Source organism: Carassius gibelio, chromosome A4 (genome assembly GCF_023724105.1).
Source record: "Carassius gibelio isolate Cgi1373 ecotype wild population from Czech Republic chromosome A4, carGib1.2-hapl.c, whole genome shotgun sequence".
Classification (NCBI taxonomy): Eukaryota; Metazoa; Chordata; class Actinopteri; order Cypriniformes; family Cyprinidae; genus Carassius; species Carassius gibelio.
Window position 1 is genome coordinate 27,023,301 of NC_068374.1, and position 17,265 is coordinate 27,040,565.

General features: G+C 40.8%; 1 protein-coding gene across 2 annotated transcripts in view; it reads left to right on the forward strand.

The window, feature by feature from the left end:
• LOC127975324 (plexin-A4) overlaps positions 1 to 17,265 on the forward strand; it is a 180,209-nt gene that overhangs the window by 139,807 nt on the left and 23,137 nt on the right. The window contains exons 10-23 of one of the 2 annotated variants that reach the window (XM_052579295.1): positions 2,059 to 2,259; positions 2,714 to 2,810; positions 4,179 to 4,369; positions 7,480 to 7,631; positions 8,329 to 8,446; positions 9,543 to 9,679; positions 10,146 to 10,313; positions 10,502 to 10,595; positions 12,066 to 12,305; positions 12,393 to 12,539; positions 12,886 to 13,120; positions 13,291 to 13,433; positions 14,579 to 14,847; positions 16,424 to 16,760. In XM_052579295.1, coding sequence (XP_052435255.1) covers positions 2,059 to 2,259; positions 2,714 to 2,810; positions 4,179 to 4,369; positions 7,480 to 7,631; positions 8,329 to 8,446; positions 9,543 to 9,679; positions 10,146 to 10,313; positions 10,502 to 10,595; positions 12,066 to 12,305; positions 12,393 to 12,539; positions 12,886 to 13,120; positions 13,291 to 13,433; positions 14,579 to 14,847; positions 16,424 to 16,673 — 2,442 coding nt within the window. In that variant the 3' untranslated portion in view covers positions 16,674 to 16,760. Of the gene's footprint in view, positions 1 to 2,058; positions 2,260 to 2,713; positions 2,811 to 4,178; positions 4,370 to 7,479; positions 7,632 to 8,328; positions 8,447 to 9,542; positions 9,680 to 10,145; positions 10,314 to 10,501; positions 10,596 to 12,065; positions 12,306 to 12,392; positions 12,540 to 12,885; positions 13,121 to 13,290; positions 13,434 to 14,578; positions 14,848 to 16,423; positions 16,761 to 17,265 lie in introns of those variants that run through there. The other variant, XM_052579286.1, reaches the window with a different exon arrangement.

Here is a 17,265-nt window from a genome sequence, read left to right on the forward strand (position 1 = left end):
CGACTGAACGCTGCCATTATGCATACATACTCAAACCGTTCTAATTATGGATCTATCACTCCGTGCCAGCTCACTGTCCTATGTTCTCTGTGCCAGGGCATCTTCCTCCCTGTTCGCACTCAATGACTATCTTTGTCTCATCTCTAACAGAAGCACACGCACTGAACTTCATTCTTTTCCCCCACCTACAGTATCTCTCTCTGCTGTGTCTAATTATATCAGTCCTATTCTGAGATGTTGGAGATTCAGCTGCAGTGATTTGAATGCACCCCCCTCCACACACACACACACACACACACAGACACAGTAGTAAACAATCGGGAGACCAATTGCTGTCTAACTCACTCCATGTCCCTTTGACAAACACATCATTCTGCTTGAACTCATCCTCAGGCCTCTCTTGCTCAAACCAAGACTGTAAACACACTCTCAAGAGCCTCTTTTATCTGTAAAATGCCTATTCTTAATAATAATGTCCCTTTTTTTTAATCAAACCCTGCTTTGTTTTCCCTACACAAATGAGCCGACTCGGGCATGTCTTGTCAGATTTGACACGCGACACACACAAGGACGGAAACCGCAGGGTGGAGTCATTTGTCTCGTGAATGCATGTTGAATTACTGTCGCTGTATTTTTTATTAACGTCTCTTCCAGTAAGACCGCTGTATCTGGCTTGAGGCTACAGGAATCATTCTCTCCCTGGACTTGACAGACACTGGCTCTCTTTCTGAGCTCAAGACAGGAAGTGTGGCCACTCTTTTTGATCCGCTTTAATTATGGTTAAAGCAGCAATTCAAAGCATTTGTTTGCCATTGTGTCTTTTTTAAAGTTTTTGGTGACATTCTTCTGCAAAATCGTATATTGAGGCTGAAATGGGAACTGCCATAGGTTTCAAAATGAGTAATAGACTGTTTTGTTTGTTCCCGTTCCACTTTCTCCCTCTCTTATTGTGTCTATCTCTGTCCTTTCTTCTATGCCTTCTTGTGAACCTGGCCCTAGTCTTCAGTATCGCTGAAGACTCCATATTAGAGCCTCCCAGCCTTTAATTATACTGTTGTTATGCTTGGAGTCAATCTCCCACCACATAAACCTGCCAGCGGAGACCTGCTCATCCATCAGTAAGAGGCATGGAGGGGTGGGGGGTGACTGGCCAGACACCTTCCTCAAAGAAGACAGCGCATGCCGGAGAGACTTGGGCGTGAATGGACAGAGATATTGGTGTTTTAGAGGGCGGTTTTCCCTTGTCGTGCCTTATTTATGACTAAGACCACTGCCAATAAACATCTTCACATTATATCAGGGTAATAGGGAAATAAATCCTTGGAGGGTGGTCTGTGGAAGGACTTAGAGAGGCCCTTGTAGACCACGGGGCTGGGTTGCTATTATGAAGGTGAGGGGGCTCTAAATGGGGATTTATCGACTTGAATGTTGGCTGAAAGTCAGGTTAGTGTAGGGCTACCCTCAGTGGAATTTGCCTGCATTTTACGCCCGGCATTTACTGATGACTTTGATATCTGGAGCCTGTGTGGGTGGAGATATAAGGGTCAGGGTATGAGTGGGGTGTGTGTTGTACTGTCTATGCTGTTTTATTTAAGGCTGCAATTATGCATGTGGGTGGTGTATTTGTTTATTTGGCATGTTAAGATAAGTGTTTATGCTAACCAGCATTGGTGTGCTTGCGATGATGGCGATGGTGGCGAATTAAATCTCTTTGTCTACTTAAATTAACAGTACTAACTTTTATTATTTTTGTAGATGGCTTCTTAAATAATATATAATAGCTTTTTTTAAACTCTGCCCCAGAGCAGTTCAGCCATGCTAATGAGCTTCAATCCATCGTTATCAGCCTGTCCTTTCAATCTAAGAAGCTGTCAAGATGGATTTTGATGCTAAGAACAGGGCCATGCCCATTTTGTGGTTTTGTTGGTCTCAACTAGGGCCTAACCTGAAGGAAACAGTCTGCGGAGAAACTCTAGGGAGTTTCTGACTTGTCAAGAAATAATTTTTGATTATCTTATTTTTGGGTTGTTTTTGACCTTGCATTTTGTTTTCCTGCAGGAATGTCCTCAGCTTCTTCCAGCGGATCGTATCCTGGTTCCAGTGAATGTAGTGAAACCCATCACCCTTCGGGCCAAGAACCTGCCCCAGCCACAGTCGGGCCAGCGTGGGTATGAGTGTTTACTCACCATACAGGGGGTGGAGCAGAGAGTTCCTGCCCTCCGCTTTAACAGCTCCAGTGTACAGTGCCAGAACACATCGGTAAGAGTGTGTGTGTGTGTGTGTGTGTGTGTGTGTGTGTGTGTGTTTGTGTGTGCGTGCGTGTGTGTGCGTGTGCGATTGAGTGTATTCAGTAAACATTTCAGCGAATTTGTCTGTGGACACAAGGGTACTCTCAGAAACAAGGCACAGAATTTTAAGCAACACAAAAAGTCGTAGACATGATAAAAGCGAGCAGTTGTTTGGAGAGAGCTGTTTTGTCAGAGCAGTTATTTTAGTCACAAGTGTGTTCTGTCCTCAATATTTAGTATATATGTTTGCTTGTTCTCCCAGCATAAGTAGTGTAGGGATTTTGGAGTCCTCTCCACTGTTACCCAAGGATGAACCTGCCAGGAATGATAAAAACGCACTTCTGCTAGTAAATCTCTCTCTCTCTCTCTCTCTCTCTCTCTCTCTCTCTCTTTCTCTCTGTCTGACTCTGTTCCCATGGCTACAGTACTTGTATGATGGGATGGAGATGAGTAGCCTCCCTGTGCATCTGACGGTCATCTGGAACGGAGACTTCAGCATTGACAACCCGGCCCAAAACAAAGGTGAGGCCTCTGATCCGGCAGCCCTCCCAGTACCCCTGGATTCAGTCTCAATAGCAACAGACTTGCAGCATCCACCCCCTGACATCCTGGTGGAGTTGACTGCTGATAGCCTCTGTTTTTGATTAACTTCTTCATCATCTCTTTATTTCAGTATTTCTTGACCTTCTGTTTAACTAAATATATCACAATAATTTATGTTCACACCTCTCGTCTTCTTCCTGTGTGTATATCTTTGCACCACATAGAAGGTCAGAGATATTTCTTAGCAATTAGATCTACCATAGTCTTTCAAATTGACCTGTGTGTGTACCCACCTATTAGACAGCCACTCGGATACCTATAGTCAGAGTCAGCTGTTATTTGGCCAACAAACACCCTCTACAGACAGGAAGAGAGATGTAATAATTAAAAGTCAATATAATGAATTTATTGTCAAACCATTACAAGCTGTAATCCAGTATGAAACCTTGACCTGTTGGCTGAATGTCTGATGCATACATCACACAAAATTGGAAATACTTTGAGAGTTTCATCTGTCTTCATCTGATTGGTTTAATTAAACACTAGATTTTTAACATATTTGAAGTTCACAGCATAGATTCTTGTCCACTTTTTTTTTTTATCTCATCATAATTTGATATTATACTCTATAATGTAATATTCTAATTTCATTAAACAATATATTTAGTATTATTTAATTATATCATGTTTTTTGATAGATTTTTGCTAAAAGCTATTTTCCAGTGGGGTAAGAAAAACTTAATTAATCCATAAGACAGAAATACTGATACTTTTTTTTTAAATAAATGCTCTGGCCATTAAAGGAATATTCAGACTAATGCAGAGGCAGTTTGAGCCTTCAGAGATTTTTAAAAGTATGCTCCGTGTCAAGACTAGAAGAAAATTTCCATTGATATGAAATGGAATTTGGACATGCCTTTGCTTTAATCCAAATCAACGAGCAGTTTGAATTTGTGTGAGTGTTATTAAAGCCCTGTGTGTGTGTGTGTCTGTGTGAAGGTTATGCTAATTTAAGAGTGGAAGTAAAGTTTGTGAGATTTCTCCCCCCTACTAAGAAGGAAACACTCAGGGGGCAGCAGTCGATGGACAGATCATACAAGCATCTAATAGCAATTAAAAATGCCTTTTTGGTTGCCATGGAGATTAAATATAATATTTCTGTACTACGGAGAGGAGGAGATGAGCAGTTATATTCGCAGCCAAGAGGAAGCAAGTGAATAGAGATTAAATGATTTCTATAGTACTTCAAGCCATTGCTGCAAATTACATCAGCTTCCATCTTGCTTTGATTGACGCCCCATGGGTTTCCCAACCTAACTTGCCCCTTTGCCCTCCCTGTATCCCCAGTGCACCTGTACAAGTGTGACGCACGGCGGGAGAGCTGTGGACTCTGTCTGAAGGCAGACCCTCTGTTCGGCTGTGTGTGGTGTAAGGGAGAGAACCGTTGCTCTCTGAAACAGCACTGTCCTCACCCGCAGAGCATGTGGCTCGAGCACAATGGCATCAATAGCAAGTGCACGCACCCCAGAATCACAAAGGTAAACCTGTGCACCAATCCAGCCACAAAAATAGACCTTAACACAGAGTCTCTAGAGATCAATAATGGAAATGCTTCTACTTTTTCAGTTTTAATGTGTTTTAATCTAATTCATTTTACTTCACTTTTAATTAATTTCACTTTTGATTGTATCAAAGATTTTCAATGTGGTTTCACTGTATACAGTATATATAGGTCACTACCCATGAAATTGGGGATCTTTCCCATGGCTGGGCTTGTACATTTACGACTGGCTTAGAGGTGAAAAGTTTCTAGAAGATTAACTATAATTGCTGATAAAAAAAAAAAAAAATTATTTAGAGTTACATTTCTGGGTTTATGTCATTCTTAGTATAATATTATGCTCCGCAGGTACAATAGGACTCTGGTAAACCGAAATAGCTCAGTTGTACTCACTGACATGCATGTTATATGGTTAACCATCATTGTGAAGAGGAAGAGTTTATATAAACTGAAAAAAAGGCAAAGGAGGTATAGATGGGTACATTGCTGAAAGAGTTATGATGAAGTGTGGCAGAATACTGAGGGGAAAAAGAATAGCAAGAAAGTGGAAGAATGGAGACGAGGAGGAACACTGAAGCCTCTGCACCACCAACTCCATCTGTAGCGCCCCATCAAATTGATTGATGAACATATAGCAGAAAGGGAACGCTACCTGTTTGAGTGCCACAGGCTCTGAATGGCGAACAGTAGTTGTGTCTAAAGCTTGTTAATCAAACTCAGAAATGTGTTGGCACGAGGGACAGCTCATTCACAGGAAAATTAGAAAAAACTACTGGAATGAAGGTATGGAATGAAGTGGAAAAGCCATAGCAAAACAATGAAATCACCGCTCAAAATCTTTGTACGCAGTAATTATATCCTAAAATCTAGTTAATTTTACAAATGCACCTAGATTTTTACAAACGTACAGTCACCACCACGTTAAACAATCAGTGCTTTGTTTGAACATAGCCGAGGTTCTAATTGCCAATTAACACACTGAAATACTGAAATGGAAGTAAGCCAAGCAGAACTGTGGGTATTGTGAAGGGAAGTCTTGGACTGAGCTCCTCTATTTTTATTCCAGCTCTCCTCATGCCTCATAAATACTCTCACTGTCTCTGATTATCACTCTCGTCGTCTTTCTTTCAATTGATCGGCTCACAGGTCATAATGTATTCTAATGCACTATTACTGTGACATTGCAGATGAAGAATCTTTCGCTGACATTCAATTGGGTAGTGATTAAGTGTTTTTCCTCCAACAACTGTCAATTAGCTTGTCAAAGTCACAAATCGAATCAACTCCCCGTCTCCTAATGAAAAGAGACTCTGTTTCTCTCTCCCGCTCACGCTCATTTACTCTCCTGCTTTTATTCTCTCAGCAGAAAGATGCAATTTTACAACAACTTTCCAGTAAATAAAGCGGGTTTATTTCATTTTAAATAATCATTTGGTGTATCTTAAAACTCAAAGTGGTCCCGAAAAATCCCTAAGGGCATTGTAAAGACATCGATAGTATCTGAGAAGAGGCAGACTATGATTAAACTGGATTACTGGAGAGATCATTTTTTTTATAGTACTATAATTTTCCATAAATACTGGCATGTTTCAGATTTACTACACAGTTAGAGCCGTTGGGATATCAATATTCCCACATTACTCTAAAAAACCAATAAAGAACCTGTGAAAATCTTGACGCTCTCTGCTACGATCAGTGCATGTGATGGGTTAAAGGAAATTACCTCTCACCAGGCTGCTAATGAGATCTCTGACCTAAAGTTGGATTATTATCTGGTAGGAAATAATGACAGAGCCGAGATGTTAACATGTCTATATTCCCCTTTGGGATCCAACGGTCCCTCGTTTTGCCAAGATGAGGAATGAGTGTCCTAGATTTGCCCTAATAGCCGAGCTGTCAATACACTTATGAGGCCTGACCTCACCAGACTGTCAGAATATGTTTGATAGGCTCTTTTTATAGTGTTGATGGATAGTCACTCAATAAAAGAGCTGTTCATCTTGTGTGGTTTCTGCTAAACACTGACCCTTGTTATTCACAAGTACATTTATTCACAAATGCATTGTGGGAATGAATTGCATGCAGGCTTTACTCCTTCTTTTTTTTTTCTTCCTTCACCACATATCAGTAAGTTAGTGGTTTCCAAAGGAATCGTAAACTGGATTTTATTTTATTTATTATTTAGACTGTTATAAACCTACTGATCAGAATCAGAGTTAGAAGAATAGTTTATTCTGATAGTGTGGCTGGGTATGTTATGACTATATGGATCTTGCTTATAGCATTTAATAATAACTTCACCGAGCAGATATAGCTCTTGTCTACATTAGACATCACATCAGATATGTTTTATGGCAGATGAATTGCCAATTAAATTAAGTGTGATTTCTTTTTAGTCACTACATTTTAATGCACCATAAATGCCTTCCTTTAAGGGTTTAATGGATCAGCAGCCAAGTGTTTCTTGTGTTAATTGTATAACACCCGCAAAAGCATGAAGATGCAAGTGATAGCACTGTGTGAGTGCACTACAGATACGTTAGCTCTAATCAGGCGGATTTGGTACTGCTTAGCATCCCTAGGAGCAAAGAATAAAAGGTGTTTGATCGCCTAACATGCACAGATGAAAACAAGCATCCTTGTGCACGCCTGTGTTTATATTCCAATCTTAGCAGCATATGATTTTACATGCTGGTGTCTGCATATTTTCTCCCAGACGCCAACTCTGTGTTCATAAATTAGCATGGCTTTGTTTTTGCTATAGTCAGGACTCGGCTGGCTCAGCTGGCTGTGCGGCTGATCATTATTCACCATAAGCACGCAGGCTTTGCTGCTCTGACAGAAAGCGGCCCAATTATCCCACTGAACCAAATCACTCACAGCTTCTCTCAATGTCGCCCGCCCCTCACGCTGTCTCACAATCACTGACTCCTGCAGGTGCATGAAGGAATCGCTAAGTCATTCTCCACCTCCTGTTGGTTTGTACCAACGATAAAGATGCCAGGGGGTGTGAGAGTTCTCCATGTTGTTTCTTATTTCATGAGAATAATCACACTTCATTATGTCTGTATGGCGACCTGTCTACAGATCACCCCACTTCGAGGGCCGCGTGAAGGTGGAACACTGGTGACTATTCGTGGTGAGAACCTGGGACTGGAGTTCAGTGAGATTAAGGACCATGTGAAGGTTGCAGATGTGGAATGCACGCCAGTTCCCGAGGGATATATACCGGCAGAACAGTAAGTGTCTAAATTTAGGAACACTTTACAGAACACTTTCAGGGTTTACTGTAATACCAGGCCAGATCTGACATTTCATAATGGCACATTTTTTACCTGGATTTAATGACTATCTGTGTTAAATAATGTCACCTGCCTTGAATTGCCTCAATAGATTTGTTTTACTCTCTAAACATGTGTTCTTTACAGACGCAGCTTGAGTTAGCATAATGCAGGCCTAATAAATGTTGCCAAGAACGCTGTGTCTTTTAAAAGTGCCTGATATGGATTGGCAGTAAACACAGAGAAAGCATTAAAGAAACTTTTAATCTGAGGTCAGGACAGCAAAAGATAATTATGCGTTATTTGGCAAGCTTTTGAGAAAGCCCTGCTGACAGCTTGAAAAATTCCCCAGTATTAATGCCTTGACCTGAAAAACCCTATTTTACTCTGAATTTCTCTGCTGCAGGTTGCAGCAGCAAAAGTATATATATATTTAAAGCCAGTGATCAGCTTCTTATTATGGTGCATGAGAAAGTTTGATACCTGTCATGGAACGAGGAGGCAGATTAACTCTATATTAATCGATATTATCTCATGCCTATATTATAATGGCAGAGACAAACATTATAGTCTCCTGTTTAAAGTTTCATAAATTGTTTGCTTGCTATTGTGGAACTGTTCTAGTTGACCAATTGTGTATGTGTGTGTTTTACAGGATTGTGTGTGAAATGGGAAAAGCGGAAAGAAGCCAGTTTGCTGGAAACATCCAAGTGTGTGTTGGGGAGTGTCGTCCCGAGTTCATGGCCAAGTCATCTAAGTACTACTACTTTGTGGTGAGTACCTCAACAAATCACTGGCTGTAAAATAACCCCCAATGAACTGCTGGGCTGTCTACTGTGTTCTGAATCATGCCTGTATAATTACAAGTACAATTCAGGGTTTAAAGTGCTTGGATTTACTGTTGTCTCTAATAAAGAGTGAACACTTTGGCCATGTAGCCCTGCTCATGTACTTAGTCATATCGGTGGGCACTTGACCCACCCAAGTGTTCGGTCAACACCCAGAGATGCTGACCATAAAACTTGAATTTTACTGCTTTTGTAATTTAAGATTGTGTCCTCCAACAGAATCTTTTCCCCCTTAGCTTAGGTATTATTGCACTTATTTTTCATAACGTAAACTATGTAATATTTCCCTTGATAGGGATATTGATTTACTATTTGAATAAAAAAAGTATGCTTGAAGTTTTTTATTTTATTTTTTTGAAAATAGTGGATACATAAACCCATAAGCAAGGCAGACAGGTCAATCATTTACAGTTATGCAAAGATAGAAGGATAAAGGTATTCTAAGCCAAAATGCTTACCAACTGAGAAAAACTGAGAAGAATCGTTAGTTTAGCATTTATTGTTTCAGTTATACAATACAAGATATTCATCAGCATATTTACATATACATAAATAAGATTTGTTGGATCAAAAAATGTCTTTCAGCCAATAGGATTCCGTGTTTAATAGGATCTTGCATGACACTGGCCACACTCATTTTTATATCCATTCTACACTTTTCTCTTGCTTCTATTACTCCCAGCGCACATGCTGATGTAACACCCATAATCAGATTGCGATCCAGCCATCCAAATGAATTGAGTTGCAATGTAATTTTTCCCGTTATAGAGCCATATTATAGCATTTATCAGTTTTATGCAAACATTAATGGCTTTTATGTCTCATTCAGATGTAGTAATTGGATTATGTGATTCTTGGGTGAGGAGAGCAATTGGTGTTCTGAGAAAAAGGAGGTGGTAATCAGATTGGGAAAAAGATACAAAGGAAAGAAAAACATGAAGGATTGCTGCCTCATCTCTGTCATGTGATGTGTGTGCTTGTAAATAATCCCCATTGGTTTTTTTGACCTTGATCTCTACAGATCCCTAGATTGTTGAGTTTAACGCCGAACCGAGGACCAGTATCTGGGGGGACCATAGTCAACATCACCGGCAGCAACCTGGACGCGGGCAGCAACGTGCAAATCATGTTCAAAGACCAGAAGTGCACCTATCAAAGGTAGGGTTGAATGGAAAGGTACAGAGCATTGCCCTTTGAGATGTCATCATCCTTTTTGGTTAGTTTGCCGGTCTTTCAAAGCCTCTGGCAGATTCAAACCACCAAAGACAGTCAATACTGTTCTTAAGAGCTTGAGAGTTTCTGATCTTTAATCAATAACATCAATAGCCATCAGTCTAGTCTTGCATCAGGTACAACCGCAGTGTCTGATTATAGGAGCATAAGATTAAATTAGGTCTAGTATGCTGAATACTCTATACAGCCACATAAAATCTACAAAATCTATTTTTTAATAATACAAAACCAATTAACGTAACCAATTCCTAGGTATCAATACACTTATAATGATGACAAAGGAGGAGAGACAATTTAAACTGAAAGGTTAATTTTGTTTAAAGCTTTCAAATATAAAAAAATGCAAAGAAAATCTATTTATACACTATTTATTTTCTTCTTGATGAAACAGGCGAGGAGGACAGTGGATAACATGTCGTTCTCACGCCTCCATGCAAGGCTACGGAAATGTGTCTGTATCAGTGTTTGTGGATAAAGCCCACATTCACAAAGACATCAAGTTTGAGTATGTGGAGGACCCCACTATCACCAAACTCGAACCCGAGTGGAGCATTTTCAGGTGTGTGTGCTACAAACCCAGTTAAGACGGGGAAACTGACCAAAATGTTGCCCCAGAACCTGCGATTAAGGAGGAGAATTGGTTAAAAGTCAGCGTGTTGTTGGTTTTCAACTAAAAAATATTATCTAAAGATTATCGTAAGGAACTGCACAAAGTGAAAGTTAACAAACATGGTATTGTTTTCACAGTGGCAACACACCAGTGACTGTGACTGGGACGAACCTGGACATCATCCAGACTCCTCTCATCAGAGCCAAGTACAAGAACTTGGAGACAGTCAACGTAAGTGCAAAAGTTTTCCACAGTAAATGATCACTCGGCCTTCACCTAACCTGAGGCTAGTGAACTGGAATGACCATTAGCAGACTTTTCCCCCTGCTCCAATCACCTGTGTCAGCTGCGCACCATTGGATCCAGTAAACGAGGGAAATAAGGAAAGAGAGAGAGACAGAGAAACAGACAGAGAACAGGAAAAGTGCCAGGTCTCAGCAGCAGTAGCAGCAATGTCTCCTTTGTGCAGGAAAGAGGAGAATGCCGTAACACAGGGTGGATGCATAGACAAGGGTATCATGTTCCCCGTCTTCAGAATGGACCCAAAGAGCCATGGGAGGCTGCACTCAGTGAGATCTGATTGAAAGGCAACAGAGACAAAAGAGCGTAATGTTATCTCATGCACGTATCTCACACATGGCCGCGTTTAGCATCTGGGCTGCGATATGATTAGGCTTTGGCACACTGCTTCTCAAAGCACAGCAGAAAAAAAGTCATACCCTACTTCGCAGTCTTTGAATGAAGTTGTTTGTTGGGCACAAGACGTCTCATATCCTTGTTTGTAATGCGATCGCTCATAACTAGTCTGGAAAGAGTTTGACCAGACTTTGTGCTCTGAAAAATATGGTGACCTGAAATCTATTTTACCTTGAACAGCTCCACCTGTTATGACCTTCTATAGAAGTCTTTGTGTTAGAGGAAGTGGAGGTTCAACTGTCTGGCTGCTACGGCTTTGTGAGGAATCCAATTAAAATGACTGGAGATATCTGTAGGGATGTTTTTGATGGAGAGTCTGCTGTCTGGGTATTTTAAAAGCCAACTGCAAAGCAGCGTGGGTTCACAAACTCAAGGGTCTTGTCTGGCTTTTATTTATACATTTCAAAGGGAAAGCATATAGACTTGAATAAACCTATGCCATAACTTTACATTTAATAAACCTGACCTGTTAAGAAGAAAGAAGGGGGGAAAGTAAAGAAGTGGGCTGAGAAACACTGACTTCCTCTTAATAATGACATATACAGAGTCAGATTAAATAATCAATTGCCTGACATCCGCATTGAGCTGCAGTATGTTTATGTGACCTGTGTGAGAGAAGGAAGAGAGATAAAGACAGACAGAGAGTCAAGGATAGATGACAATGTCAAATCTCTCTCAGGGAAGCAAAGATAAACACAGTTAGTTATCTGTCGGTGAGTCACCAGCACTGCAGGCACAATCAGAGTGTGGCCATTTTAAAAGTGCTAATAATTTAATGCTGCTTTGTTGAGACAAATTATGTCTCATTATTATGTATATACAGTATGAACCTCCTTTGTAGGAAGTTGAAGTTAAATCCAGGCCTTTTCATCTGAATTATTGTTTGTAATGTAAATGCAGTAGAGTTCTAAGTAGAGAATCTAAATGTTCCTGTTTTATTCTGGAGCGCACATGGACTGCAAATGACTTATTGAACGTTCAGAGTTATTTATTTTCCCCTACCAGATATGTCAGGTTCTGAGTCCCACCACTATGCAGTGCATGGTCCCAGAGCTTCCCTACAGTCTAAGCAGGAAAAAGGAAGTTCCAGAGAGACCTGATGAGTTTGGCTTTATCCTGGACAACGTGCAGTCTGTGCTGGCCCTCAACAACACCAACTTCATCTACTACCCGAATCCAGTGTTTGAACCGCTCAGTGTGTCTGGGGTCCAGGAACTCAAGCCAGGGTCCCCAATTATTCTCAAGGTAAATCAAGCATTAACCTCAATCTCAGCATTGTTGGTCTATTGATTGTCTATTGCAGTTGCAACATTTTGTAAATGTGGATTGCAGGGTAGAAACTTCCTCCCTCCAGCCCCGGGTGGCAACGGAAAGCTGAACTACACTGTTCTGATTGGAGACAAACCTTGCACCTTAACTGTATCAGATACTCAACTGCTCTGTGAATCGCCCAATCTGACTGGACGCCACAAGGTTCTGGTAAGTTGCTGAATACTGGGGCCCATTTTCACTTTTCATCATGAACTAATTGGTGAGTTTGTGGTTATTGAACTTTCTGAGAGGCTGACAGAGAAATAGAAAATACCTCCCCAATAATACTTTTTAGATCTGAAGACCCTAACAATTTATTTATTTATTTATTTCCAATGGGTACTCGTTTCATTTTCATTGGCCTTACTATGACACAATGACATCAAATAAAATATCATTTTTGATCTGCTTTGAATGGTTGCTTAGGTTATTGAACAAGGTATCAGACTTCAAATTTTACCTACTGCAAAGTATTGGTTGCATATAAATCTTCACAAAACGTTCTCCATTTTAGGCCCGTGTAGGTGGCATCGAGTTCTCTCCAGGTGTGGTCCACATCACCTCTGACAGCCCCCTCAGCAGCACCGCCGTCGTTAGCATTGCTGGGGCAGGAGGCCTCCTCATCTTCTTCATCGTCATTGTCCTCATTGCCTACAAGCGCAAATCCCGTGAGAGTGACCTCACACTCAAGCGCCTGCAGATGCAGATGGACAACCTCGAGTCCAGAGTAGCTTTGGAGTGTAAAGAGGGTAAGAAGTTTTAAAAAAGAGATGTCACTCCAGGTTATTAGTCCGAATTTTTTACAATCCAATAAACAATATTCAGAATACTTCATAAACCGCCTCGTTTGTAAGACATATACATAGTTTGTAGTTTACCGATCAGCCTATTTGTTCTTCATGTTTTGCATCTTCCGCAGCATTTGCAGAGCTGCAGACAGACATTCACGAGTTGACCAGCGACCTGGACGGAGCTGGTATTCCATTCTTGGACTACCGCACATACACCATGCGAGTGTTATTCCCTGGCATCGAAGAGCACCCTGTCCTTAGAGACCTGGAGGTAACCTAACAATTTTATTGATGCTAAATTGTTTTGTGAAATGACAAATTTGCATCCAAAGGGCCCTTTACTGAGTTTCTGAGATGTACATGCATATATTTGCATATTCATGTATGCATATAATTATTGTACCTGTGTGAGGAGCAGTCACAATAATGGCTGCTAAGTATATTTTTCTCTTTCTGTTTTTTGATTCTGAAGGACTAACAGCACAGTGGGGTTGTTGGGAATTAAAGCTGTCACTGTGCTGTTTGTGTTCACTCTCAGTAAACAAAAGGCAGCACCCCTCATTATAATCTACATGCATACTCTTTCTCTCTCACTCATTTTTTTCTTAAAGTAATGAGCTGCTCTCTGATTCACAATCAGTCTTTTGTTAATAACAGTAATGACATGTGACTCGGCTGTTGTTGTTTTTTCTGAGTGTGGAGAAAAGAATTAAAATCTAATGTCCACTGTGCTATGGGTTATTTACACCCTGCTATTACTGTGATGGACAGTTTTAATGGAATCACACAAATTTTTTTCAGCCAGCATACAAGCTATACCTTACCTGCTAATGCCAGCTGAGCTCTGGTTCAAATCAGCTTTATAAATTAAGACTTAATTGGAATAAACGTCCTCTCTCTCTGGAAAAGTTTATTGTAAAATCACAGCTAATGACAGGAGCCGTCTCGAGATTCTGACAGGTGTTTAATGATTATTGATGAGGCAAATGACATCAAATGATGTCATGAGGTCTCTGCATGGTTAAGTGTTTTATATAGTTGTCATGAGTTGGTAAGCTCTGAAGGAAAGGCTACTTAAAGTTGACATGAAATACTGTATGCTATAATTGGATGCACTTCTGACTGAAATGGGAAATTCAGTGAGATTTAAAAAAAATGTAGAGTAGAACTTGATTTTAATTCATCAAACAATAATAATAAATGTAACAACTGACTAAATAAATAGTAATAAAATAACTTGCATTAAAAATTGTACAAAATAGGACCAAGATTGAGTTGTTTTGAACCGAATTGTGTCAATTTAGATTATTTATTTAATAAATATGCTGACGAATTATCACATTCAGGTTGTGAAATGTCATCTGTTTGTACCTGTTTTCTTGTTTTGTGTTTTTATTTATTTATTTGTCTCTGCAGGTGCCAGGTTACAGACAGGAACAGGTGGAGAAGGGCCTAAAACTCTTTGGGCAGCTAATCAACAACAAGGTTTTCCTGCTGTCCTTCATCCGAACACTTGAGTCTCAGAGAGGCTTCTCCATGCGAGACCGCGGCAACGTCGCCTCCTTGATCATGACCGTTTTGCAAAGTAAACTAGAGTATGCAACGGACGTGCTCAAACACCTGCTTTCTGACCTCATTGACAAGAACCTGGAAAGCAAGAACCATCCCAAACTCTTACTCAGAAGGTACTAAAACACATTGCACATCTCAAAAATCTAGTCCTGCAGTCCATTGGGTTTTACTGGTTATAAATGCCCCTCACGTGAGTGTGATCAACAGAGCACATGCTCTACATTTTGAGATCATTTCAATCAGCCTGATTTTAATTATGGTCAACTTCACAGACGAGGACAGATGACCTCTGGGAATTGTCTTTCATTTGTGGACTCTACAGTATTGCTGAATGGGAATAATTGCATTTGGGGACATCAAAATGCACACTTTCTCCCTCAAATATGTAATCCACTGACATGCTCGTCATTAAATTGTAATTAGGAACAATTAGCTTGAGATCAAATTAACAGTGCACTAAAAAACTACTAATTGTAGGGAGATAGGTGAAGATCAATTCCCCATGCAATCAACTCTGGTTTTTTAACAGCATATAAGACAATATTATTACTATACCATATTGATTTTTCTCCACTGTCCGCTCATAGAAAACTTCTAATATTTCTTAAATTTTTCTTAATGTTCTAGTGATTGATTTGTAAACTTGTGGACTGAAACTTCTGATATATGCTGCTCTGAAATTTTTTTTTAGTGCTTTCAGAGCAAAATAATGGCATGGATAACATAATTATGTTTAAGTTTTGGGTTGTGATCCTCCAGATGAGAAGCACTGTTTTAGTCCATATCTTTCAATGGATTAGACACTTATATAGTGCGATCTTTACCACATTGGAACCTGTCTAACCTCCAGCACCTGCTTAGCAAAGCACAATACAGAGCACAGGGCCAGAACAGAGGAGTTTAATCTGTTGTCTGAGAATCATTTTCTCATCCCTGCCTCTATTTCACCGCATGATTTCTAAATCGGTGTTTAAAATGCGGAGAAGCAGGACATCTTTGGCAGAAGCCTCCAACCAGCTTTCATTTCCCCAATTTCCAAGAAAGCGCTTGCGACGGCCGCCCCATCTGTCCAGCCTCAACCTGAGTTCACAAGCACACACAGGCTGACTAACTAACGGGCAGCTTCTAGAACCATCTGTCGTATTTCTCCATCTCCCTCGCTCCTTGCTGCCCACTCTCCTAATCTACAAATAAAAATAACCTCTCAGATCAAGTAGCGAGAGTTTAATAGAAGTCCTGTGATTATTCTCTGGGGATAATCCTTAGTTAAGGGGAACCATGGTTACGCAGCGGGACCCGACAGTGCGCTGAGCGGACAGTGTTCTCCACGTGAGGCGGAGTGCGAAATTGAAATTATTCCTGGCTTCAAGCTGTGTCCTTTAACACATGTGCATTACGGAAGGGGGATACAGGGAGTTTGTTTCACCAGACGATTGTTTGCTTAAGAAAATAAAGCCTATGGTGCTGCAAGGTAAATTAACGTCAGCCCATTGCCAGCTTTTGGCTGAAGCATAGTTTCAATTTCATAGCAGGCTGAGAATAAGTCTTAGTAAAAACCTTTATTCAGTCAACGCTACACGCTTAGCAACACCGTTAAATCTATGAACTTGTTTACGAGATGCATTTCTGCATATTGCACACATTAGCAGTGCAGTATCTGTCATAGAGTGACAGTTCTCATTTTTGCAGGGTCTCTGGAATCATAAACCACTCTCAGGTCCTCGATGTTGGCAGAGCTGGCTGTTCACATCCATTTGCAGTGGCAGAAATCAGCATCGAATGCAAATGGCCTTTGCTGAATGCTAGATATGGTGAGGAAGATATATGGAGCTCTTTCCTCTCCCTCTTCCTCTGGTTTATGAAGCGTAGCTCCAATGTTCCTCTTTGCACAGGCGGCATGGAGGAATCCTCTAGCAGATTTTACTTTGTTCCACTTTGAAATGGCTGTTTAATCAGAGGGAACTAAGCACCAGGTGCTGCCTATATCCCATTCCTCACCGCTGGATGGGCATCACTTTCCTGCCTCCCTAAACCAAAACCAAACAAGCACTCGCTCGCTGTGCCTGTGATATGTGACATAAGGATTTGGGGGACAGTGATAGTTGGTTGCTCTTGGCACTGTGGCAAAGTTATGGAGAGGTTGTGCCAGGATTGTCTGGCAATGAGGCTACTTATTCCCCCTCCGGTGAGCTGAGAGGTAACACAGGATATGGGTAAGTGAGTTTATTGAGTCTTGCCAACAATAATTACCATCAAACCAGCCGATAGCGCAAGAAAGGAAAAGCTAATGGGAATAACAGTACACCAAGGCGAAAACGGAGGTGAAAAGCCATTTTTTTGTTGTACTGCGGTCCATCTCCAGGTTTTCCCCCGCCTACAGTTTCTCTTGTAATTGGTCCAGGAATTGAGAACAGTTGGAGTGAGGATGATTACAGGGCAGTGTTAGGATTGAGATGAAAGGAAAGATGAAACGTGACCCTGTTGACCCCTGGACCTGTCCTCTTTTGGCTCACTCAAGGCAGTGGCTACAA